The 26,448-nt window shown below is 32.3% G+C and overlaps 1 protein-coding gene and 2 non-coding genes across 5 annotated transcripts; all 3 read right to left on the bottom strand.

The window, feature by feature from the left end:
• Window positions 1–371: 371 nt before the first annotated feature.
• On the bottom strand, window positions 372–19,864 carry LOC106080107 (structural maintenance of chromosomes protein 1A-like). 3 transcript variants are annotated; one of them, XM_056026986.1, is made up of 29 exons: window positions 19,787–19,864; window positions 18,565–18,727; window positions 16,712–16,788; window positions 16,437–16,583; window positions 16,008–16,156; window positions 15,403–15,571; window positions 14,645–14,857; window positions 14,296–14,381; window positions 13,943–13,991; window positions 13,724–13,840; window positions 13,290–13,504; window positions 12,628–12,763; window positions 11,889–11,966; window positions 11,424–11,635; window positions 10,440–10,602; window positions 10,031–10,089; window positions 9,739–9,934; window positions 8,790–8,858; window positions 8,511–8,644; window positions 8,026–8,147; window positions 7,612–7,697; window positions 7,114–7,332; window positions 6,590–6,772; window positions 5,693–5,805; window positions 4,323–4,491; window positions 3,526–3,704; window positions 2,408–2,477; window positions 1,380–1,490; window positions 372–890 (listed from the first exon to the last, which is right to left on the bottom strand). In XM_056026986.1, exons 2-29 carry the CDS (start codon window positions 18,680–18,682, stop codon window positions 792–794), a joined length of 3,738 nt encoding a protein of 1,245 aa, XP_055882961.1. In that variant the 5' UTR covers window positions 18,683–18,727; window positions 19,787–19,864; the 3' UTR covers window positions 372–791. The 3 variants fall into 3 exon arrangements, with proteins under 3 accessions (XP_055882961.1, XP_055882964.1, XP_055882962.1); XM_056026989.1 differs by having other exon boundaries at window positions 19,795–19,812; XM_056026987.1 differs by lacking the exon at window positions 19,787–19,864 and adding an exon at window positions 19,682–19,698.
• A 3,731-nt stretch (window positions 19,865–23,595) lies between these two features.
• LOC129926112 (small nucleolar RNA U3) lies at window positions 23,596–23,818 on the bottom strand. Its single transcript, XR_008777803.1, has one exon. It is a non-coding gene; the product is annotated as a small nucleolar RNA U3 (small nucleolar RNA).
• A 1,700-nt stretch (window positions 23,819–25,518) lies between these two features.
• LOC129926100 (small nucleolar RNA U3) lies at window positions 25,519–25,741 on the bottom strand. The gene has a single exon (XR_008777791.1). It is a non-coding gene; the product is annotated as a small nucleolar RNA U3 (small nucleolar RNA).
• Between the last annotated feature and the right edge of the window lie 707 nt (window positions 25,742–26,448).

Here is a 26,448-nt window from a genome sequence, read left to right as displayed (position 1 = left end):
GTTATCATTATCGGATTAATCGCCTTCTGTTCTTGTGTTTTATTGAGAGATGAAGTTCTGAAGTACCAATATGTGACAGTTGGGCTTAAAGTGCAATTGCTAAGACTTAAGTCACTTTGTTATAGGAAGCTTCATTAACAGGTATTTGTTACCTGTATTCTAGTTTCTATATTAAAATTATCCATTTTAATATTTGTCTGTAATACAAGGTGATATAAAATACAAATGCATCAATCAATAGAATCTTGTTGTGCAGGTTATCTCCCTTTCTCTTCTACAGGATACAACCAAATCAAATGTAGCTAAATAGCTTTCAGTGCTGTCAAAAAATACAAACAATTCTAAGGCAAAAAAAAAACAACACAATTGCAAAAATTTTCAACCATTTATTGAAAATGTTAAATAATAAAAACCCAGAACTAAAAGAAAAAAAAAGGTGGAGTAAACATAACAAGTCTGTACTTTTAAATGCACAAGACTGTCAATGAACTAAATAGTGTACACATCTCTAGCTACTGACACAATGAACACATTAAGTTCAACACAAGTGTTTCTCAAGTGTTTAAACAAGAATTCAAAGACATATAAGAGATTTTACTTTATACATCAAAATAATTTTCTACATTTTTGTGTTATTTTACATGAACGAGAAGTGATTACAGTGATGATGGCTAATGGTCCAATCATTCATAATATGAGATACAGATAAAACAATTTAGTACAAAAATAGTTCAGATAAACATTTTGACATCAACACAACGTCACATCTCAAGGTTCGGGAAGAAAACCATTTACCTGGGGAAATAGTTCTCATCATGTTCATTGGCATGAGGGTCAGGGTAGTCAGTCAGGTCAAGGCTGAGACTTTGGCTTATTACACAGTCCCCTTGCTGTAAGAACAAAGAGAAAAACAAATAGCTCAGTTTGAGAAACATAAAGACTCATATTTTTAGTGCAAACACTTTATCTAATTAAACACTAAATCCTACAGAGACTCATATTTTTAGTGCCAACACTTTAATTAAACACTAAATCCTACATAGACTTATATCTTACATTGAATAACTCATATCACACTCAAATGTATCTTGGCTAACATGCACAAACACAAGTTCACATTCATACAATATATATCAGTGCCAAAATGTCTATGTCCTAACTTTGCTTCCTAAAGATTTAGTACATTTTGTATTCTGATATTGTTTTCCTTCATTACTTTCATTCTATAGCATGCTAATGTGCTATGGTCCAATTCCTTATGTGGGGGAGGGGCCTGTTTAACTCTAGTAAAAATCATTGAGAATACATAATTTCCTATGTTTTGCACTGTTGAAGCACAACAAAAACAATGTCCCTCTATTGTAAAGACAACACTTTACCTCTGGGTAAATACCAATGAGTGCATCAGCCCTGTTGTAGAACTCTTCTTTGAGTGAGATAACAATACACTGAAAGTTGGACTTGGACTGTTCTCTGATGTAAGCAGCAACCTGGACAGTACAGTGAATGGTAAATGTAAACAAGATAAGGTCAAAGACTTATTACTAACAGGTGAAATCACTGTTTAGGGCATAGACTTAGTACTAACATGGTATATCATTGATTTATATTCTTATATAATACAGACGTTACTTCAAAAAAAGAAGATGATTACGTCCTACGCGTCATGCATTTAGTCATGCATATTAACCAATGACTTAAATTCTGCCAAGTCACTGGTTTTCCTGGCTACCTCAGGCAACCCATTCGATGCTCTAATAGCACTAGGGAAGAAGGAGCATTTGTACAAATTTGTCCTAGCATATGGGATGAGGAATGTGCCTTTATCTTTGTGTCTGAGTATTTTATTAAATTTTGTTTTTGTATTTGAAAATTATGGTTCAGTGTTTTATGTATAATTGCTACTTAACTTTTGCGTCTTCTGTCCTGAAGGCTTTCTAAATGACTTAGTACTAACATGTTAAATCATTGATTAGGGCATAGACTTAGTACTAACATGTTCAATCATTGATTAGGGTATAGACTTTTAGTACTAACATGTTAAATCACTGATTAGGGTATAGACTTAGAACTGACATGTTCAATCACTGATTAGGATATGGACTTAATACTGAAATGTTCAATCATTGATTAGGTTATGGACTTCATACTAACATATTTCATTGATTAGGGTATAGAGTATAGATTTAGTACTAACATGTTCAATCATTGATTAGGGTATGGACTTAGTACTAACATATTATTTCATTGATTAGGGTATAGATTTAGTACTAACATGTTCAATCATTGATTAGGGTATGGACTTAGTACTAACATTATTTCATTGATTAGGGTATAGACTTAGTACTAACAGGTTAAATCACAAAGTCTGAAGGTGTATGTAGAGAGTAGAAGCAAGAAGATTTACCTTGCCAATGTTTGTATTGTCCAGAGCAGCATCAATCTCATCAAGCACAAAAAATGGAGACTGTTGATAACTGAAGACAAAATACAGTCAATTTGGAAATACATTAGGATTTTTGTTTTTACATTTATATAAATAGATATATAAATTCTGAATGTAGATCGTGGACACTTTTCTGCAGTTGGTAAGTTTTCTTTCTTTGTCATCAATAAATAATAAAATATTTTTTACCTTTTATAAACATTCATTTGTAGTATATAAAATTGACATGCATTCTACATTAATTCTATACCCAATACCCTTATATAATTTTCTAATAACAAACAAAAAAAAAAAAGATTTTTTCCACACTCCAACAGGGCAAAAGTATTCATTCCATCCAAATGTGGAAAATGATTCTGGAGTCAAAGAGTTAACACAAAATGTCTATTTGAACCAGCAATGTATCTCCCATCTACATCATGAAAATGGAGAACAGCTTAATCACAGCCCAATCTGGTTAATCAGACAGCATCAGAATGTGCTTGTTTTGGTCCTAATAACCAGAAGGTCTGATTAACCAGATTTGATTGTATAATATTAGGTTGTAGTACTTTGGGAATTGATCCAACTAACCAGCTGGTCTGATTAACCAGATTTGACGGTATAATATGTTTTAATACTTTAGGAATTGATCCAAATAAGCAGCTGGCCTGATTAACTGGTTTCCACTGTACAGTAAATTGAACATAGCCCTTTCTATGTTGCCACATTTCAAGTGAAATATTTCAGTTATCTAAGACTCCCATAAACAGCCATATATTATAAAAGCCCCATCTCAACCTTTATGCATAATGTATGTTACTGACAGTAAATTTTACAATCACACATTTGATACTATTTATAGCTCTTAGCTTTATCTTTAAAAATGTGAACAATATTTCCAGTAAATACAAAATCTATTCAATAAACATGAGGTAGAAAAGTTCAAGTCTCAGAGCTAGAGAAGTGGTTTTGTAACTTGTTTTTCTACATCTCATTTTTAGCTATAGTACAAAACTCTTACATCTCTTTAAAAAAACAAATAGTTCCTAAAATAATTGAAGTGAAAATCTGTTTCAAATACTTAAGAACTCAATTACCTGTTGATGGAGAATAAAAGTGCCAGAGCTGCAACAGTCTTTTCACCACCAGACAAGTTGTCCATCTGTCTAAATCTTTTACCTGGAGCCACACAGTTGTAGTTGATACCGTCCAGGTAGGGCTCTTCTGCATTCTCTGGGTTTAAAAACGCCTGAGCAGACTGGTTTCTTGACAGAGACTAAACAGAGGAGGCAGATTTTTTTAGGTTAAAATGTTTTACAAAAGTTCCCATTTAAGTGAATGTATTGACTTTCAAAGTGATGCCTATCAAACAGACAAGAGAGGATTAAATAAAGGGAGGATGTAGAGAATAAAATGTTAGCTGCCTAACATGAGAACATGCGCTCTGGTCTGTTGCTCAATGGTGCCAGTTTGAACCCTGTCCACCACCATCCCCCACTGTCCTGCAGGAGATTTGGGCTAGGAAGTAAGTATCTTCAGATTTGGGCTAGGAAGTAAGTATCTTCAAATCTGAAGAAACATCAGAAATGTGTAAAAATAAACACATTTATAGACCAACAAATAATAAGCTTTATTTAAAAGCACAAACCCACTAATACAAGGAATGCAAGGCAGGATGGTGCAATTTATTTTAAAAGCTTTGTGGTATGACACACGCCATAGAGAAAAAAATGTTCATCACATTTCTTATTTTCTGTAATGTTTCTCAGAAGTGGAAGGAATGTAAAATGTATTTAAAAATAGAATAAATATTATTTTAAAAATACAGTACAGAAAACAATAAACAAACATTATATTTCACAAAAAAAGGGAACTCAGAGGTATAGTTTCTTACCTTGTAAATTTCATCAATTTTAACAGAGACATGATCAAAACAATGCATAAATGTGTCGTATCTTTTCTTTCGTATTCTTTCAAAAGCTGTTTTTGCACTTTTTGCCCGCCTCCTAGCATTTTCAAATTCTTCGGATGTCTCTTGAAACCTCTCTTTCACTCCGTCTAGTCTATGGATTTATTTCATTGAAGGAGTGTTAGAGAAAACACTTCAATTAAAACTCATTCTATTTTGTTTGTATTCTCCTATTGGTTTTGATAATATTTAACACAACATCCTCATAGAGTATTTCAAAAATATATAGTTCTAAAATGCCTCTTACAAACATTGAGTAACAATCAAAACAAAATTTGTTGAAAATGTAGAAAATTTAAATAAAGATAAAAAGATACTGCACTGAAAACATAAACTTCAGAAAACATAACAGAAACAAAGGCACACAAGTATGCATTTGATCTCAATTTAACGCTAAATCCAACTGATAATCAAGTTGCTATGAATTTCAGTTTGAAAACGAAAAAAAAACATTTTGATTCCTTGATGAAGAGAACATTAGACACATTTGTTAAAATTAATATTCTTGTCCAGCAAGTCTCACATGTTCTACAAATACAACAAACTACGAAAAAAATATTCAGATATTTTGTTTATAACATATTTTTAATGGATGTTTGTTTGTTGTTCTTTTTTTTATTATATTTACCTTATAATTACACAAAATATAAAACAAAACAGTAGTAAAATAACACGTGCCAAAAAATTCTAATAACAGATAATTAACCAGATTGAAATGCTTTATTCATGTTCCTCTTTACTGTTAATTGAATTTGTTTACGAGAAAGGTGTCCCTAGCCCTTCCCATGTACACAATTATATTTACATTAGCAAGTTGCTTTCAGTACACAAATAAAATAATGTGCTGAAAGGTGAAAACATACAAGTGTGAATTCCTAAAATCCTTTTACTGGTTTTGAGCCTCCCAAAGTGACAATGGTATTATGAATCAACAATGAGAGCCTGGGAAAACATAATTCCTAAATCTACTACACAAAATTGGGTGCCTGATTTCAGCTGAACAAGGTAAAGGCATTTCTTCGTTATTGTATCCCACAGGCTACAGAAACAGATGAATTTTTTCTTGTCATTTAGACCTTATTGTTTTGAATATGACTTTACATGACCAATCACATTTATTACCCATCAAAATGTTAATATATATATATATATATATAAATATATATATATATTACACTCCAAAAGTCAATAGTGCCTTTAAAAATTTTATATAACTTGTAAAATGATAATATATTGAGTTTTTAAAATAAAAGGGATGATAAAGGAAATTATTTTTAAAAATAAAAAAAACTTACTTTTCCATGGCTTTCATATTGGGTGCATTAATTTTTTGTAAAGTTGTTTGTAAGTCTGTGATAGCTTTAGCCATAGTTTGTTGGGCTGCCTTCACCTCCTCACCAGCGTCCAGCTGGAACATAAAGTTGGCATTAGTCTTTCCATAACAAAGGAAGGATTTCATTTTCCATTCATTTTATACAACCTGTTTAGTTGTGCTAGAAACAGCTAATTAAGATTCTATCAGTTGATTCAAGCATAGCCTTTTTCTTTTGCACTGAATTCATTAATTGAAAAGATCATTGGTGCCAATATAACAAAAAAAGGTTCATCCGAAATCCTTATCTGAGAGTATTATTAGTTAAAGTAGAGTGAAAACTTGTTCTATTCAAATTTAAGTAAGTAATTGTACTTTCATAGTTCAAAATAATTACAAACATAAATTTCAACAAAAGATTAAGACACCCTGATCAAAACAGGCAAAAACTGCAACACTATTCTTACAACTACATCTGACAACCTTTAAAAAAAAAAAAAAAAAAAAAAAAAGCTTTACAAGGCTAAAAAAAAAAAAAAAAAAAAAAAAAAAAGTTTAAATATTTACAGGTCAAGTTCTACACCATACAATAAGTTTAGGATTCCCAGGTCAATGCTAATCTCTTCTTCCACAAAGCAAAATGCATCATTTTAAAAATGCCAAAGAATTTGCAAATATTTAATAGCACTTAAAGTCACTAAGACCCCTTCTCACAACCTATAAGACATAGCTGAACACATCAATGCATTATTGTTGAGGAAGACCTGCATATTAGTTCCTATGACAGTTACTATTAATGCTACATGTAATGATGCAGAATGTATAGCTGAACTTTAAAGAACTAGCTTAGATAAGAAGTTTGGAACATGTTTCAACCTACTTCTTTGTGCTCATCACTCAATGAACTATAGTCTATCTCTAATGCTGCCTCTCTCTCGTAAATAGCTTTGGCCCCTTGAGTGGACATGGAGTCTGCTGGAGTCTCCTGGCTACCGTCTGCATTGTCTCCTTCTGTGATGTCATCAATGGTACCCCGCCTCATGGGTACTCTAATATCATCCATCTAGAATACAGACAAAGAATTTTTACATATGTATATTACAATATTACTTATAAACTTCTTAACTCTTTGAGGACATTCAAACATAAGTCACATAGCTGTTAGCTGTAATCAAACTAATCAGAATGCATGTAACTAAAACAATAAGATAAAACCAAAAAAAAAAAAAAATTTTTTTTTTAAATTTGAATTTGATTCTTTAAAGGTTGACTGGAAATATTGCAAGACATAACTAAAACTAAAGCTATACAGATGTACTGATGTTAGTGTAATTATCAAATGCCTAACACATCCTTCTAGTACAATATCAGATTAAAGTGTTGCCAATAATAATTGAAACACACCTTACAACTTTTCAATAAACTGTGCCTATCTGCTCGCTTCTGTTCCAGCTTGACCTCAAGGGCATTGATACTCTTTTGAACTGCGGCTATTTCTTTTTGTTGTACTGCCAAGCGTTTGCGCACCTCATTGATCTCTGCCTCCATGTCATCTACTTGAGACTTGTAGGTCAACTTGTTCTGCTTCAGTTTCTCCTGCCGCTGCATTTCTTCCTCAATAATCTGAATAATGTTGAAGTTTTGAAATATATTAAATGTGTATTTTAATGCTGGATGGTTTTATTGAATTTTAAAGCCTATTGTTTAGAAATACCAACAATCCTAATTATGCCAGAATGGTTTGACGAACCAGTCTAGTATAATTAGATTCGTTAAATAAACATCTGATTTCAAATAATTGAATAGAAATCTAATCATATTTAGAAGAAAAAATATCTAAGTGAGTTTGTTAGTTCCAGTTAGGCTGTATGGTGATTTGTAATAAAGCTAACTGATGATGACCTGCATTTGCCTGGATTCTTCTTCTTTCACAGCCTCAACTTCTTGTTCATTGTGGTGAACTGTTTCTTGCCATTTTTTTACCATTTCTGCAATGAAGATTTAAGAAATGATTTTATCTACTTTTATGTGCAATAAATGTTTGATATACAAATAAAAAAGCAATGTTTTAAATTTTGTATTAAAACCCTTCAATTAGCATTTGATCAATCTGCAACCATGTCTCATTGATTTAAATTTCCAATAAATGTGTCATAAAAGTGAAAAGCAGAAAAGCTTGCAAGCTTTTTAATACTAATATTTCATAGTTAAAACCCAGTTTGAGCATCTGATGATAGCTACACCCATCTGAACTTTTTTTAAACAGTCCAATGGAGCTTCTTAATATAATGATCTAAGATAAACTATTGTTTCAACCTTCAGTGTCTTGCGATTTCTCGCACTCCAGTTGGTTTTCAAGTTTGTGTCGAAGATTTTCAAACTCCATACGTTTTCTTGCTCTTTCTTGCTGGGCTCTGAGTTCTCTCTCTTCATAGTGTCTGGAACAGAAATGTTTCATGTGATGTTACATTCAAATAACTATTTCAAAAAGGCAGAAGTTGAGCCATATAACATTAATATCAAACAATTTTCTAGAGACAATGTGTTTAATCTCATTAGAGAAAGTTTTAGAATACCAAATGTATAGTGTCAATACGTTTTGTTTCTGTGTATTTAGGATGTCAGCACAAAGCAGTCCATCTTAATGAAAACACCAGAGTTGATAAAAACAGATAAAAACAATCAAAGAAAGCTGACAAAAAAACACTTTTTTTTTAATCCATTGAGAACAAGGGTGTAAAGTTTTTGTGCAAGACACTCCCAGAACAAACAAGGATAACCCAACAACAATGATCAGTCACCTAATATTCAAGACTCCAATGACTGCACAAAAATCTTTGAACACTGCATCTTCCACTCTGTTCATCTCATCTCTCAACTGTTTGATGTCCACCTCCCTAGCATCTATACTTCTCTCTAATTTCTGCTGGTCAGGCTGTAGACAACACAATGTGGACATTGATTCAAAAAGATCTTAAACAAATTTATTGAAATTTCACTAATCTAGCCCATTTTTATTAGTGGAAATCTTAGTTGAAGGGAAATATATTATTTATAAATGAATTGCTGTTTCTACTTACCAAAGCTTTTTCAATTTTCATCTGACACTCTGCAATCTGATTCTCATTGTGTCGAATGGTTCTGTTTCTCTGTTGAAATAAACACTTTTACATGAAAGAATTCTGCAATATGTGGAACTTGAGTTGTTTATCATTAAAAATAAATAAGAGTTAATGTATTGTGTTCATGACGCCTACTATAACCTATCCAGACAAGATCAATGTCTAACCTTTAACCTCAGAAATGGACACAACAGAATGAGACTATATAGGTTCCGGAAGCTCAAAATTGGAACCAGTGAAATCTGCCCATGTGGAGTGTCATCAGAAAATGCTGACCATGTCCTACAAAACCGCATTCTTTACCAAGAGGCCCTAAAACACCCCAATAGAAAGAAAACTATATGGAGAGCTCCCTGATTTCATCTCATATATTGGTTTAGTCATATGAACACTCCAAAATAAAAATGAGAGCGAGGAAGAAGAAGAATCAGTCACTCTAATTTTATCAAAATTGCAACTCTTGTGACATCAATAACTTATCAAGTCCCCAAGTAGATAACATTGTTACATTTTATTGACCATTTTTATAAACATTTCTAAAAAATTCATATTATTTGCTAATGTATGCACAAGCATTAACAATGTGTACTAATGTCATCTAGATTTAATAACCTGTGTTGTAAGCTAATTTGTAAGAAGTAAGACCAGATATGTAGTTTGTTATTATTGGCGTACTATTTGGCATAATCTACTTCAATTAAGCATTACCAACACAAAAGCAGTTGGAGGGAAGGTGAAAAAAAGGGAATGAGTTTTAGAGACAATACCTTGGAAAAAAATTTTTTTTTAAAGAAGTCAAAACACCTGATTGTAAATGTTTCATTTTTGATTCCCCTATAGAGATTTTTTTAAAAAGCTATGGACAGCATCGATTGAAGTATTACTGTAAGAAAAGCATGTAACTGACCGTGTTCTCCAAGTCTGTAACACTGTACTTGAGACGTGTCTCCAGACCCTTGATCTGTGATCTGATTGTGTTTAGTTCAGACTCTTTACGTTTCTTCTTCTGTTGTTCCTTCAGCTCTTCCATCAGTTTCTCTTTCTTGTTTTTCAGCTGGCTCAAACTTTTCTCATCCCAGCGTCGAGCTTTGGCTTTCAGATCACTAGATGAAGCAAGTCACAGAGGAGGTTAGGCTCTAGAATCTTGGGGTTCAAACATATGTTAAATATCACTAGGGCTGTACTAATTGTAATCCTACCTGGCACCTCCAGAAATGATACCAGACTTATTGAAGATTGTACCATCCAATGCCACAGACTGTTAAAGAGATACAAAGAGTTAATGGTTCAACTTTTCTTTGAGAACAAAAAAAATATATATAGATTTCATTTGTAGGATAAACTGTTATAACTACATTTATTATGATACACAGTAAAAAAAAAAAAAGATAAATTTAAATTGTTTCTGATGAATAAATTTACATAAAACTTAAAACTGATTTTAATTTGAAAAATAAAATTACCAACATATTTTTCTTCTACTATCACTATTTTTTTATATTTTTTTTCTTAATTCTCTAGTTTGTTACAATAAATAGTTTTAATCAGATTTTAAGGAACAAGGACATACGTACTATCTGCTACATCATACAAATATTGAGTAGTTACCCTCTGTCTCTCCACACCACCAAAAGCTACTCGTCTTGCATCCTCCACAGTTTCACAGACCAGGGCATTACCACAGGCAAACAGCAAAGCTTTCTTGATAACAGGGGGGTCATAATGGATGACATCAATGACCAGTTTGACATTCTTGGGGTCCCTGATATCTCTGATGTGAGAAGACAATTCAGAATTTCAAACTAAGTCAACCAGTCAAATGAACAATGATATTGTCTGCAAGCCTCTAGATTCGCTCATGCATTTGAATATTGAATCACGAAGAAATAAAAGGCACACTAAGAAGACCAAGCCTATCAAAGTGTTAGGATTACAATTCTCTGTTCTTTAAATTCAGTCTCTCTCCTCTTAGGATAACCTGTACATACTTAATGTGGCAGCCCATGGACAATGTGAACAGTTTGGGAGATGGCAAAGAAAACATCAGAGAGACATGTGAAGAAAAGCAGTAAAAAATATTATCAACCATAAAAAGAAACTAGAGCAATGAAGAAACAAAATTAAAGACATTTTCTGACTGAGCCACTTCAAACAATTCTAAAACTTCAGACAGGGAAGTTAAGAATTCTCAGGTGAAATACTAAATAATAAATGTTAATACCTATTTAAAAAAACATAGGCAAACAATGTAAATATGAGCTAACCTTAGTTTTTTAATGATCTAATGACTAACTAATCTGATTGACATGTATCGATTGTAAGGCATCAAAAATATTATCAACCATAAAAAAGAAACTACAACTGATATAATAATAATGTCAATGTCTTTGATTCCAATAAGATAGAAATAAAATTAAAGACTATACTATAACACTACTGAGCTTCCTTCAAGCAGCAAGAAAAAGAATTCTTAGGTGTAATACTAAATAAATATGTTGTTAAAAACTATTACAAAACAGGTGTAATACTAAATAAATATGTTGTTAAAAAATTATTACAAAACAAAGACAAACAATGTCAATATGAGCTGACCTTAATTTTTCATTGATCTGACCAACTTCCAAGTAATCAAGTGGCAGAAATGTCTCCGGCTCAATTCTTTGTTCTTTCATGTACTGGATGCAATCTTTGGCTGTCTTCTCCGAGTCACACACAATAGAGTCCATATGTTTACCCAGAACTTTGGTAATAGCTATTTGGTATTTCTTGTGGCTGGGCTCACAAAGATCAATCAGACGACCATGCTGTTGTTTTAAACAGACAATTTTTTTTAAATAGACTAAAAAATTTGTGTTTTTACTACACAGCAGTGGCTATCTTAAACAAGTATTTCAAATAACTAAGATACATTAAACATTTATAAATATAAATATGCATTTATATGGAGAAAATTGTAACAAAGCTGAACAAACATTAACAGAGACTTATGACATACATTACTTAACTAACTAGGATTCAAATAGTTTAAAAAAAATTAGAAATATAAAAGTCACTTACCACTCCAGGGTAAAGTCGTTTTAAAGTGTCAATCAACTCAGCTTTTCTTGTGGCACGAGATGATTCTTGCCTGTCAACCTAAACAAAAATACGAAGTCAATAATTGACTAAAGTTATTAATGAGTTTAAATAAGCTCCCAATTTTAACTTTACTTGTATCAAGTTGTGGGCCCTGATCATAGGGAAATGTGCATAAGGTACATCAACAAAAAAAAACTAATTCCTTTAAATGACCTTCATTAATACCTTCACTTCTTTTTTTTTTAATCATCAGAGTCTTACTTCACTATTGGAATACCTATAACACAATCATTATCAAAAGTTTCCCAATATTATATGCTAGTTAAGTCAGAAAAGTACTAATTTTGATTGCATTTTTGGGTAAGCTTCAAAATCTCTGCATTTAACACAAAAAAAAATAATACGTGAATTTTTAACAAAATTTAAGAAAATAATCAGAAGCATGCTTTTGTTAATAAAAAAAATAAAAATTACTTAAGAAAAATAGTTTTTTTGACAACCATTTTTAAATAAAGACTAATGATTGCAGTTTAAAAACTAAGAATCACTTTCCAGTGAAAAAACTTTCAATTGATGACTCTATGATAGCACAAAACTATCAATAGAAGCCATTCTCTGCAACTACAAGGAAAAAAGTTTCAAAGCAAAAAAGAAAAACTTACCAATGCCTAGATAAAGAAAATGTAGACAATTCTAAAATGCCTGAAACAATCTTTACCTTAGCTTCCCCAAGCTGCATGGTAATACTCTCCAGCTCTCTGTTGATTTCATCTATCCTGTAAGTTGATTCATTGACATCTTTAGCTAACTCCTGTTCTACTTTACGTTGATCCTCAAGGGCACTGCGGCTGGTTCTGTGGTCATCAAATTTAAATTATCAACACTGTTTTAATGAATATGAACACTTAAAATTAAAATATATATAGTAATATTAGTAATGTGCTCATAAATTAATAAGGGTTCCATTTTAAGACTTTAAAATGGTGAAGTTATTAAACCAGTCAGATAGTAATTGAATATGAATGTTCAGGGGAAGTAAAAAAAAAAAAAAAAAAGTCCAGAAAATCAGCATGAGCCAACATCTTACTGTTCAGAGCAAGGCTAGAGTTAGAAAAAAAAACAAAACATTACTCTGCACACGGAAATATTTAGGCTTTGTGAGCACAAGTTAATAACAGAAGGGCAACAAAGTTTTGTACCATAAAATTAGTAGCCGAATTACATCTGTTACAGTGAATAGGGGAGACCTGTTTAAACAAATATCATGGTGAGCTGCATCCCTCAGAAAGTTATTGGTTCATAGCTTATTTAGAAGAAACATTTGGACAAAGTCAAAAATACAAGTTTTGTATGACTCTTTAAGTAGACAGATTCTCTTACGTTATGTAATCTTCCAATTTAGAAACTCTGTTCTTGTTTTCCTCTAGTTCATGCTGTTTCTGTTTCAGTTTTGCTTCGTAGGTGGCTATGTCTCTCAGACAACTGTCCAGCCTGTCCTGGTCCATCTTTTGGTCTCGAATGATAGCATCTAACTCCTGCATGTACTCAGCTGCTCGACGCCCTGCCTCTTCTTTCAGTCGGTTATACTGCTGTACCTGTACAATAATGAAAGAAAATTGACTCAATATTATTTAGAATGTTTTTTTAAAGGCAATCATAAAACAGCATAACAGAATACAGAAATATTCAAACCATTTTGGTCTTGGTATTTTAAAAACTGAAAGTGATATTTAAAATGAATGATAGTAAAATTATACACATAAGTGTTTCAAAACTAAGATAAATTAAATGATAGCACAAATTTTAAATTTTACCTGGCTTTCTTCCAACTGTAGAGATCGCCCTTGAGACTGAGACTCTTCTTCTAGCTCAGCTTCGAAAGCCTTTTGTTTGTGCATGACTTCATCCAACTGTTCCTGTATCTCAGCCAGCTGATGGAGAAAACAAAATACACAAGTTGTAGAGCCCAATATGTGTGACCCTATGACACTCTTTATTTGAATAGAAACTTAGAATATCTGCCAACTACTTACAGTTTGATTGTGGTTTTCATGTTTCTTCACAGCTTGCTTGAGAGACTTCCTGAAGAAGAATACAATGGCACATTTTTATCATTCATTACACACAGAGTACAAAACATACAAGAAACATTAACATTCGATAGATGAACAAAAAGTGGAAAAAAAAAAATTTTTTCCCCAGAAAGGAAGGAGGAAGGGGTGCTTAATGTTTTCAACAGTTTGGCTTAAATAATAATGCATAGCATATAAAGGATGTCTGGTTTCCACAACAGAATCTAGGTGGGTGAGGAAAAAAAAAGTCTTAACTTCTAAAAGCCAGAAGCTTGTAAGAAAGCAAGGCTATTGAATGTACTTGACCAACTTACTTAGAAGCATCCAACTTCTTGGTCATATGAGAAGTCTGTTCCTTTGCTTTAATATACTGAGGTCTCTTTTTGTTAAGGTTAGTCTCCTAATAATTCAAAAACAAACAGAAACATTTTGATACAAAATATACATATACGTATATATAAATCCTAATGATGTGTCTTTATTTGTAATTCATTATAGACAAGACTTACCATGTACAAGCAGTTAAGATCAAGTGAAAAGAAAAAAAAATCTTGAGTTTAATGTTCCCTGTTCCAAAAGTTGATTCCCAAGTTAATTTCAATGCTTTCTAAGGGTTACTTAATTAACCTATGGTTAGTTTAATGTTTTATAAGTTTCACTCACAGACTCTTTAATCTGTTGCTCCAGTTTAGTCAGTTCCCTGCTAAGGGTTCCCTGTTCCTTCTTCTTGTCCCTAATCTCATTTTCAATTTTTTCACGCCTTTTATTTTCCTTTTCCAATGTTCTAGTTTTTTTACTCAACTCTTCTGTGATTTCTTCAATGTCTTTCTCATTATGAAACAACTTGAACAGGGCCAGCTCTAACTGTTTTTCAACCTGAATAAAAAAATTAACAGACAAAAGTATATTATATCAGCAAAAGTTATGAAGTCTATGCATAATCAAGATGTAACTTAAGCAGATAGTGATTCACTTTCATTTCAAATTTTATTTCATCACCGTATAATAGTTTTGTAAACAAAGTCTACCTTTTATACAAAACAATGTTAAAACATTATTATATAAGCAGAAAGTGAGAATATTGGTGAATGTGGTGTGCTTATAATGTATTATTGTTTAATGCACAATGATAAGACAATGTTTCAAGGATAATAAAATTATTATATAATTACTATAATTATTAATAATACTTAAAATAACACTTTCAAAAGAGCTTATGAAATTTATTGTTTTAATCTGTATTTGAGAAAATTACCCATATTTTTTAAATAAAAATTCACAATAGGTTACGCTTCATTAGCCTTTTCTCACTTTTGCATAAATGATAAAATGAAGTTCAACACTAAAATTGCTGAGTCTGAGATATTAGCAAAAGAGCTAAATGTAAAAAGTTTTCCAGCATGTTACAGACATCCGCTCACCAACTGTTCATTCAGTCGCTGATAACGCTCAGCCTCCTCCTTTTCCAGCTTGGCTTCTTTTCTTTCTGCTGCTATTCCCTTTTTCTTATTTAAATTAAACTGTGTGTCTTCTTCAGCTTTCAACATTTCCAATTTAGCTCGCTCGTACTCCTCTTTCAATTCTCCAGACCTAAAGAAAAATAAATAATGGCGTTAAAAAGGGCACATTGTTATGTAATAAGTGTAGACTTGGGGAATGTTCCATTTCTTTAATTAAAACTTTTTCTTGATGACAAATCATTGATATTTAATTAATCTAGTCAATACATCGAAGGTAATACTGATTAGTTCACCCAAGAACAGCAGTGAAATGTAACTTAGTTTCATGTATGTCATTTTAAACTGTTTTCAAGACAGTTTCTAGGAAATCGTTCTAAGTATACATACCTTGTTAAATTAAATAAAAAATATTTGTGTGCAAAAGAAGACAAAATAAAACAATTCAAAAAAAAAATATCCCAAATATTTTGCATTTTAAAAAATCTGGTTCCTGGTAATAATAAGCAGCTAAGGTCAAATGTGGATATATTTAGAAATGCTTTTATGGAACATTGAGCCTCACTTACTTGCAGATGTCTTCAAACATAGCAGTTCTTTCTTTAGCATTCTTCATGGCAATACTCTCCACTGTTCCTTGAAACACCAGAAAATTCTTGGCTTTGATCAGAATTCCAATTCTCTCTAAAGCTTCAGTGTACTGCTGAGATGTAACAGTCTAGAAAGAATAAAGAATACATGTATATTATATATATATATATATAAATATAAATATATATAAGCCACAAATGCTCATTTTTTTTTTTAAAGAGAATAGTATACAATTTTATGTAATCAAATAAATTTTAGTAGTTAATTTAAAATTGTCCACACAAAGAAAAATATTTTTAAATTAGCATTTTATAATCTATCATTTCAAATTAAGAGGAAGTTATAAAAAATACATTAGCTCATCATCATGTTGAAAACCTATTTTAGCTCTATTGAAAACTAATTACGTGTCCATCAATCCTATATTCTGAAGAATTGTTATTGATGATTCTCTGAAAGTGCATTTCCCTGTCACTGTTCTCTTCCCCATACACAGCTGTGACAGTTGCTCGATTGGATGCTGGATTTCCAATAGGGGCACCATGAATAAGATCCTGCATAATAACATGACATACAATTATTTTTTTTATAGTAATATATGAAAACTAAACCTGATATATTTAAAACAGAGACTAAGTAAAAATAAATTCTGGATTTCAATCAAAGCATTATGTAACATTACCCCTAAACGCTTTGAGCGAAGATTTGTGGTCTTTTCACCCATCACAAAGCTGATGGCATCCATAAGGTTAGATTTACCTGAAAAGTGAACAATTAACAGCTCTATTTTAAAACAACATAAAATAGTTGAGAAAAAGAACAAATGTCTTTGCATTGATCCTTAATCAATCAGTGCATAGTGTGACAGCTCTGAATAGTAGTGTTGCTGGTCATTAAAATGATCACTATTAATATTAACATTTTATAGAGACATGCATTAACACTTTATCAATATCATATTAAATATTTTTTTTAATTAATATACCAAAAATGAATGAAAAGCAAAAATTGTATGCAAAATTATTCTCAACGAAGACCTGACTCTATAAAATAGCTTATTTAGACTACTGTCTCTTTCAGAATTATCTTCTTTTAAGAATTTTCACTTACATTATAGACCAACATAATATGGTACAAATGCCACTATATTGCACACAGTTTAGTTGTTTTTTTTAAATTAAATTATGAATTTTATTCTGAGAGGTGGACACTTTTTTTAAATCAAACTTTTGTATGCCTAAAATGTTATTACATCCCAGTACAAGAGAGAAAATGAACATTCAGTTAAATCATTTTTGTGACCTAATAAAATATGTAATCAGAACTTCAAATAACAAAATCACATTCTAAGAGTCATATTTGCAACATTACACATTAGTTACAGATGTATATATAATATATTTATAAGTATATATATATAGTACACTTTTCTACTTTAAAAAGTTAATATTTAGTTTGAAAGTAAGTAAAATACCCCTGGAAGACTTTGCTATCTAAAGGGTAGATGATGACTGATGTAAAGGTCATCTGTTTCTATGGTGGGTGGTTAATGAGGGTGTCACGTGGCCAGCACAATGACCAACCACCTTTACTTCCCCCAACTAATGTCAGGGTGGACTGAAAAAACTAGTCTTCACAGAGATTGAAAACCCAGGATCCCTCGGTTCAGAAGCCAAGTATTTTACTCCTCAACCACTTACTTGAGGAAGCATCTAATCTAGGAATCTAGGACTAGGTGTTAGATCTAGATCTATCATTCTATGTCAGTCATGACAGCTAATGTTTTCAATTCATCAGTCTACCTCTATTCTATTACTATTAAGAGTCTAGTTCTACTAACTTAGTATTAATAAGTCTTTTTTACTCTATGACGACTATGAAATACTCAGTCAAGATCTATAATAATCTAGATCTATGCTTTAAAATGTAGAATGTAGAACTATAGTCTATTAGATAGACTTTACAGAATTTTGAGATGAAGATCTAGAATAATCTAGATCTTGTCATAAATAAATTTATTATTATACTATAGTTACTAATGAAGCCTACATTTACTACTATTATTACTGTTATGGATCCAGACCTACCCCTTTAAAAGAAAAAGAAAAGCAATTTAAGCAAAGAGGACTAACATACTTAATCAAAAAGATCTATTAAATAACATTATTATTATAGATCTAGATTTTTTAACTATTTTAATAAAAAACATGATTAACTGTATTGTGCCATGGCTTTAATGGTAATAGTTTTTTTGCTGTTTTTTTTTACTTAGATTAATTTAGATTAGATATAGAATCCAGATCTAGATATATTAATTTAGAATAATTCAGATCTAGCTAGCATTCAATCATTGGCATTGTAGCAGGCAAGTACTAAAGTAGGTTAGAAGCATTTTTTCACAATTTTTCTCAAAGACAAACATTTCAACAAGAATACAGGCTCCTAACAATAACAGACTAAAACGCTAAACTGGCTAAACAGATAAGTAGATCTAGATTTTAGAGAGATATCAAATAAGAAAAAGAAGTATTTTACCTGATCCATTAGGTCCAATTATAGCAGTAAATTTTTTGAAAGGTCCAATTTTTTGTTTTCCTTTGTAGGACTTAAAATTTTCAACCTCGATGTACTTCAGCATTCCAGGCATTTTCATAGAGATCTGTAGTCTACTCTAGTCTAGACTAGAGCTAGTCTAGGTCTAGAGGTTTATAATTTATATTATATAAATATAATTTAATAGACTTTATCTAATATAGAGATCTATCATCTAGTCTAGACCTAGAATTTTATCTTAAATCTAGACTAGATCTAGATTTTTAAGATATCTACATATTATAAAATATTATTATTTATTATGATATAGTCTACTATCATATAGTCTAGAATCTAGATTTCTAGAAGATTCTAAAGATGATAGATCTAGAGTAGAATCTAGATCTAGATTCTAAATCTAGATACTAGATATAATCTACTAGATTTAACTAGATCTAGAAACTATCTAGATTCTAGGTCTAGTCAGTCTAGAATAGTCTAGATCATTAAGTCTTTCTTAGATCATAGATTTAGATGCTGTAATTTGGCGTAATCACTAATCAGTCTGAATAAATACTTAAATACTAGACTAGATCTAGTAACTAGACTAGAGTTAACTTATAGTCTAGTAAAGTCTAGTAATAGTAGACTGTCACTCAAATCACTGTGTAGTAGTGTAAGTTACACTGTTACAGTAAGTCAATGAATAAGTCATTAAGTTAAGTGTAGTACTTAGTAGTATTTTAGTCAGTGACTATGACTACTATTGAGTGTAGACTAGTGAGTGACTAGTGAGTGTAGTAGAGTGTAGAGGCGAGGTATTCGTCTAGACTCTAGATAGAGTAACTCTATAATTATAATTATAAATCTATTACTAGATCTAGATCATAGAATCATAATGATACTAATTACTAATGATAGATCTAGATCTAGTATCACTATCAGCTCAGTTCAAAAGTCAGCTGTATCATCTAGATTCTAGATGATCAGATAGACTACTACTACTAGACTCTACTCTCTACTCTAGTAACTAGAATAATCCTACGGCTACAGTCTACACTGCTAGAGTACAGTACATGCAGAAAACCGAACACATTAGCCAGATATAGTCAATACAGACTCTATTTCAATTTCCTTATTTGGTTACACAACTGATATGATAAATTAGTTTAGATCTAGACCTATGTAGATATAAACTAGATCTAGATAAAACTTTAAAAATTACATGATTACAAAATATTGTCCCCGCCAGGAATATACACAGATAAAGCGGAAATAAATATAGTCTATTTATACATTTATTGTTTAGCCAATCTTGACAATTTAGTTTCGTCTTTTTCGAGCACTGTCTATAGAATTATTAGAATATCTAAAGACTATATAGATCTATATGTGGGGAAAAAAATACTTTTCTTGTATTTTAGCGTTTATTAATTTATTAGTAGTTAAAAAATCACTAAGTACCGGCAACTTATATATATATACATATATATATGTCTTTTTTTCAGCATGCGCATTAAAATGTTTTCTGAAAGACATTTGACTTGATTTAAAGCGACCCATTACCGCCCCCCACCCCCCAGGACACACGCACACATGCTTTTGGCCCGTGAATTCCAGTATCACTTTCAATATCCGCTTTCCCCCCTACCCCCATCTTCCCGTCCACAAAAAAGTTAGACTTTACTTTGGCTTCTCGATTGAATATTAAATATACCCTTTGTTGCTGTTCAACCGTAACCCCAACATAAGCACACAAACACACACACACACAAACACACCTGATTGCCCACGTTCTGCTCTTTGTATTACAATGTCAACCCCTAATTTTTTTTTTAAATCCTTTGATTGTTTGATCCTTCACCACACAATTTGGTCAGCTTTTGAATCCTATGTAGGCCTATAGTTTTATTATTATTAGCCTATTATTACCATTGCATCCTTGAAGCACAAGGCAAGCAATGTACGGTATCAGACACCGCAAATATTTCTTTAGACTACCAGTTTCAGAGTTTCAGGCCTAGAAGAAAAAAAAAGCATTTTCGGAAGAACCCCCCCCCCCCCAAATTAAAATGCCCCATTCTCGCCCCCCCCCCCCCCCAACTGGATTTGTGTCCTCTAAATAAAAGGAAATATAATTTATTAAATGTAATCGTTTATTTGACCCATTTTCAATGTAGAGAAACGCAGTGCTACAAAGTAGGATATCATTCCTTGCTGGAAAAAAAATAGACTATAAATTTTTGTTATTAATGCTATTAGGATTAGTTTTGTTTTTACGCCGTCTAAAATGAAGCGAAAATAGAAAGAAAGAATTTGCTTTAACTTACGGAATTGTGTACTTTTGTGTACCTCAAAACGCTCTTATCTACATTTATGGAATTTATAAACTAGTTTACTTTTAGGCTTTTATTGGTGGTGGTTTAGACTTAACCCCCGACCTCATGGCTACGCTCATAGAATTTGGTGACTTTAATTTGTTTTTTTATTGAAAAGGGGGGTTAACTTCAAACTCCCAGGAGGGGAATTTTTAAACTCGAAACTCAATTTGGCGAGGTTCAAATGAAATCGGCCACCGAAGTTGCCTTTAGTTTGTTGTTTTTTTTTTAATTGAAGAGAGGGTTTTTAAGCTCAAATCCACTGGAGGAGGTCCAAACTAAAAAATCTATGGAATGTTTTTTAACTCAACATTCTATGGGGGGGGGGGGGGGGGGTTAAGCTAAAAAAAAAAAACACCTTTGGATATACACATGGATTTATGTGACTATAGTTAGCTTTATTCCATTCTCATTGAAAAAGGTTTTCAACCTCAAAACCCATTGGTGGTTGAGTGTTGGTGGTTGAGTGTTGGTGGTTGAGAGTCACAGCCCAAAAGATTGCTGACAACATTACTAAATTTATCACATCATTAATTATTATTTATTATTTCATCACAAGTATTTCCCCTTTCTATGTCCGATTTCAGCTCGCCTCGCTTGACCACATTGGTGACCTTGACGCTGGGAAAGACAGCCCTACTAAGGGCGCTGGGCATGGGCGCCAGGTGTCTGGCGTTCATAGTCGACACCACCTGGGTATTGCCCTAACCCACCCCGCGTTTCCCGACATGCTTCATTCTTTGCTGTACTCTTTCCTCCACCCCTACCCACGTCTCTCTTTGATCAAGGAGATAATCCATGTCAACACGCCTCTTGACATTTCTAGGTGCGACTTTGAAGTCTGTCGAGTCGATCTAGCCACGTGGAGGAGATTCCTTGATTTCTCTCCCCCCCCCCCTTTTTTTTTTCGCCTACCACTTCCGAACGTTGATAACTTAAACTAATTCAGAAATCGACACATTTCGTCATTACTGCAGCTCTCTGAAAGTCCAGCCAGCCCGGACTCTATTTCTCATCCTCACAATTCCTATGAAATACCTGGTGGTAAGCCGAACTTAATCATATTCCAACTTAATTAGTTATGTGTGCATATTGATTTCTTGCCGTTGTGCTGGAGTTTGGATTTAGCTTATTTCATTTATGTTTAATGTGTGCATTATGTGTATTTCAAATTTGCGTAAGTAATAAACATAATTATTCATAAGTACATATTTAATTATTAGTATTACCACATCGCTCAATTGATCATTGAAGCAACCGTATACATATTTGTACATTTTATTTTCTTTCCTTCATCTCGGCTGATGACCTTTATTATCTTTCTAACGCAATGACACTGCGCTTATCCATTTTGCTCAGACGAGAGTTTTCGCGCATTGAACGGGAAATCTTTACATTTAATATTCCATTTTTCATGGCCAACATAATCAATTCCCTTCATAGATGTGTATTGCTCGAGTTGAACGTTTCTTAACATTGGAAAATGCTAAGGACGTAATAGGCACATATTTCCAATCATGTCATTTAGTGAAATAGAAAAACCACTCGGATTGCCGAAATAGGCACATTTTGTTAATATTTCCAATCATGTCTATTAGTGAAATAGAAAAACCGCTCGGATTGCCGTATTAGGCACATTTTGTTAATATTTCCAATCATGTCATTTAGTGAAATAGAAAAACCACTCGGATTGCCGTTTTTCTTCTTCTTCGTTCTCATTGTAATGTTGGAGAGTTCAGATTACTAGACCAATATACGATATGAACTGCACAGTGGTTTCCAAATCTGGGAATAGTTTTCTTTCTATTGGGGTGTTTTGGGGCCAGTGTCTTATATGGGCTCTCTTGGTAAAAAGAGCAGTTTTGGAGGACGTGGTCAGCATTTACTGGTGATACTCCAGATGAGCAGATTTCACTGGTTCCAATTTTGAGCTTCCGGAACATTTGTTGTGTACATTCTGTTGTGTACGGTCCTGTGTCGAAAGATTAGACGTTGGTCTTGTCAGATAGCTTATAGTAAGCGTCATCTTTCTTGTGATTTGGATGAGAGTTCGTCCATTTCTCATTTATTTTATTTACAGATAATTTCTTCAATTCTTCTGGATAGAGTGCAGAGTTTACTTGTGAGCTTGTTCTCCCACTCTTGGCGAGTGTGTCAGCCTTCTCATTACCTTCTAGTTGTATATGAGCTGATATCCATTGCAAAATAGATTTTTTTTGGCTGTTTCTGTTCAGATTTGTAAGTGCCGTTCTGAAGTTTTTAAACTTTAAATTGTTGATGCCTGTATAAATTGTTGGCCCACACAAGGCCAAAATAATGGTCATTAAATATCGATAGATTTATTTTTATTTTTTTTTACTATCCAGACAATAGAAAGATAACTATATTTTTTTCCCCAACTGTTTTTTGTGAATAAAAATAGGAAAATTATCATAATTAGTCAATTGAAAAACAAAATATAGAGACATCTATATATATATAGATGATTATAGTCATAGCAGACGGATTTGTGTGCGCTTTCACATAAACATAATCAATTCCATGCACATTTTTTCATAGATGTGTATTGCTCGAGTTGAACGTTTCTTAACATTGGCAAATGCTAAGAACGCAATAGGCACATATTTCCAATCATGTCATTTAGTGAAATAGAAAAACCACTCGGATTGCCTCTTCTTCCTCCGTCTCCTCACTAATGGAGGAGAGGAACGATCCTCAATGACCAATAAAACGTCACACGAGCAAGTGACTGTTTCGTGGCCAACTTCACGCTCAGAAGAAGAGACTGAATCTCATCATCGTGGTTTTCGGGCCGTCCAGATTAACTCGACGTCTCGGCAAGACCAAACTAAAGAAATGATCCCTAAAAGTATGATCTTAAAATAAAAAGGACGCTATCATTTCACCCCTCAGTTCAGAAGGTGTTATCTTTTCAGGTGAACGACTATAAGAATCTTGTTGGTTAAAAAATATTATTTTATTGTAAATTTCTCTATCTTTGTGATAACTTTGGTCTCAAACTTTTGAGAAAGTCGTTTTCTTAATTTAATAAAATGATAAAGTCTTCAACGTCGGATGGATTATATTGCAAATTATGTTTCCAACCCCCATCAGTTGGTAAGTTTTACCGGCCAATTTCAAGGGAGGTTATCAATGTGCGCGCATTGTTGTTGTTAACAATGGAACGTGCAAAGGGAATGAACAAGCTCAAATGGGCACACTAGTGTTCATCTATAAATCATTCGCACTGTTGTATTAAACTTTAAATTGTTGACGCCAGTACAAACTGTTGGCCCACACAAGGCCAAAATAATGGTCATTAAATATCGATAGATTTATTTTTTATTTTTTTTACTATCCAGACAATAGAAAGATAACTATATTTTTTTCCCCAACTGTTTTTTGTGAATAAAAATAGGAAAATTATCATAATTAGTCAATTGAAAAACAAAATATAGAGACATCTATATATATATTTTTTTAGGAACACACAAATTCACGAATTAAACATTAGCGAACAGAATTGTCTCCAAAATTATTGAAGTACTTTAAGTATTTAAAGTTTTCTCCCCTATATATAACAAAATACACTGCCAAATCTTGACATGTAAAGAGAGGTAACTGTCGTAATTGAATTGAACATATTTTTAAATCGTCTAAAGGTCAAGACAGACTTGTATATGATAATTATATTCTTTATTAAATTACGTACATTTTTACAGCCAGAAAAATGTGTATACAATTAGATATATTTCACAAATTGAAACCTTGGAAATGTTATAATTTTTGTTTCAAATATTACTACAACTTGGCCAAGTGTTTTTCATTTTGATAAACCCTATACCGGTACTTTTAAATGAAACATTGCCATGTAAAATACTTTGACCTGTAATCACACTGCAGCATATGCACAGTTTAATATTTCATTCAGATACCTAACTTTTAACCGTAGTAGACATTAGGATATTTGCAGAACAAATTACCGTTCAATGTCGCTGCTAAAGGGTGTCATATCAGTTTATGTTTGATATTTGTTAATACTGGTGGTTTTTTTGTTTAAATTGTCATTTGCAGTTAACAAAACATAAATAAATAAATAAATAAATAAACAAAATATTTTAGCAATGAAAGTTGCATACCCCATCGAAGGGATCTCACATAACATAATAGTTTTGATTCTCTTTCAGCATGAATGCATTTTTGTTTGAAGTTCTTGCCAGAAATTTATCATTCATATGTGAGAAAAGAGTCTTTGTAATCACAACAAATCCCCAAGAAGGATCCATAAAGTACGGTAAGTTTTATTCTTAATCTAAATGTAGAAAGAAATTAAGACAATATTGCTGCATTTTTTTTTCTTAAATTACTTGGATATATAGATCTTTGCTAAATCGACTACAAATAGATGATTATAGTCATAGCAGACGGATTTGTGTGCGCTTTCACATAAACATAATCAATTCCATGCACATTTTTTCATAGATGTGTATTGCTCGAGTTGAACGTTTCTTAACATTGGCAAATGCTAAGAACGCAATAGGCACATATTTCCAATCATGTCATTTAGTGAAATAGAAAAACCACTCGGATTGCCTCTTCTTCCTCCGTCCCCTCACTAATGGAGGAGAGGAACGATCCTCAATGACCAATAAAACGTCACACGAGCAAGTGACTGTTTCGTGGCCAACTTCACGCTCAGAAGAAGAGACTGAATCTCATCATCGTGGTTTTCGGGCCGTCCAGATTAACTCGACGTCTCGGCAAGACCAAACTAAAGAAATGATCCCTAAAAGTATGATCTTAAAATAAAAAGGACGCTATCATTTCACCCCTCAGTTCAGAAGGTGTTATCTTTTCAGGTGAACGACTATAAGAATCTTGTTGGTTAAAAAATATTATTTTATTGTAAATTTCTCTATCTTTGTGATAACTTTGGTCTCAAACTTTTGAGAAAGTCGTTTTCTTAATTTAATAAAATGATAAAGTCTTCAACGTCGGATGGATTATATTGCAAATTATGTTTCCAACCCCCATCAGTTGGTAAGTTTTACCGGCCAATTTCAAGGGAGGTTATCAATGTGCGCGCATTGTTGTTGTTAACAATGGAACGTGCAAAGGGAATGAACAAGCTCAAATGGGCACACTAGTGTTCATCTATAAATCATTCGCACTGTTGTATTAAACTTTAAATTGTTGACGCCAGTACAAACTGTTGGCCCACACAAGGCCAAAATAATGGTCATTAAATATCGATAGATTTATTTTTTATTTTTTTTACTATCCAGACAATAGAAAGATAACTATATTTTTTTCCACAACTGTTTTTTGTGAATAAAAATAGGAAAATTATCATAATTAGTCAATTGAAAAACAAAATATAGAGACATCTATATATATATTTTTTTAGGAACACACAAATTCACGAATTAAACATTAGCGAACAGAATTGTCTCCAAAATTATTGAAGTACTTTAAGTATTTAAAGTTTTGTCCCCTATATATAACAAAA

Source organism: Biomphalaria glabrata, chromosome 4 (assembly GCF_947242115.1).
Source record: "Biomphalaria glabrata chromosome 4, xgBioGlab47.1, whole genome shotgun sequence".
NCBI lineage: Eukaryota > Metazoa > Mollusca > Gastropoda > Planorbidae > Biomphalaria > Biomphalaria glabrata.
This window is presented reverse-complemented; position numbering and strand designations above follow the sequence as displayed.

What these genes read in the sequence shown, in the direction of transcription:
- LOC106080107 (XM_056026986.1), bottom strand. Translation starts at nt 18,682, where the DNA reads ATGAAAATGCCTGGAATGCTGAAGTACATCGAGGTTGAAAATTTTAAG. An exon ending in TTCGCTCAAAGCGTTTAGGG is followed by an intron (nt 16,584 to 16,711) that starts GTAATGTTACAT and finishes GTTATTATGCAG; the next exon opens with GATCTTATTCATGGTGCCCC. An exon ending in AAATTGATGAAATTTACAAG is followed by an intron (nt 3,705 to 4,322) that starts GTAAGAAACTAT and finishes TCCTCTGTTTAG; the next exon opens with TCTCTGTCAAGAAACCAGTC.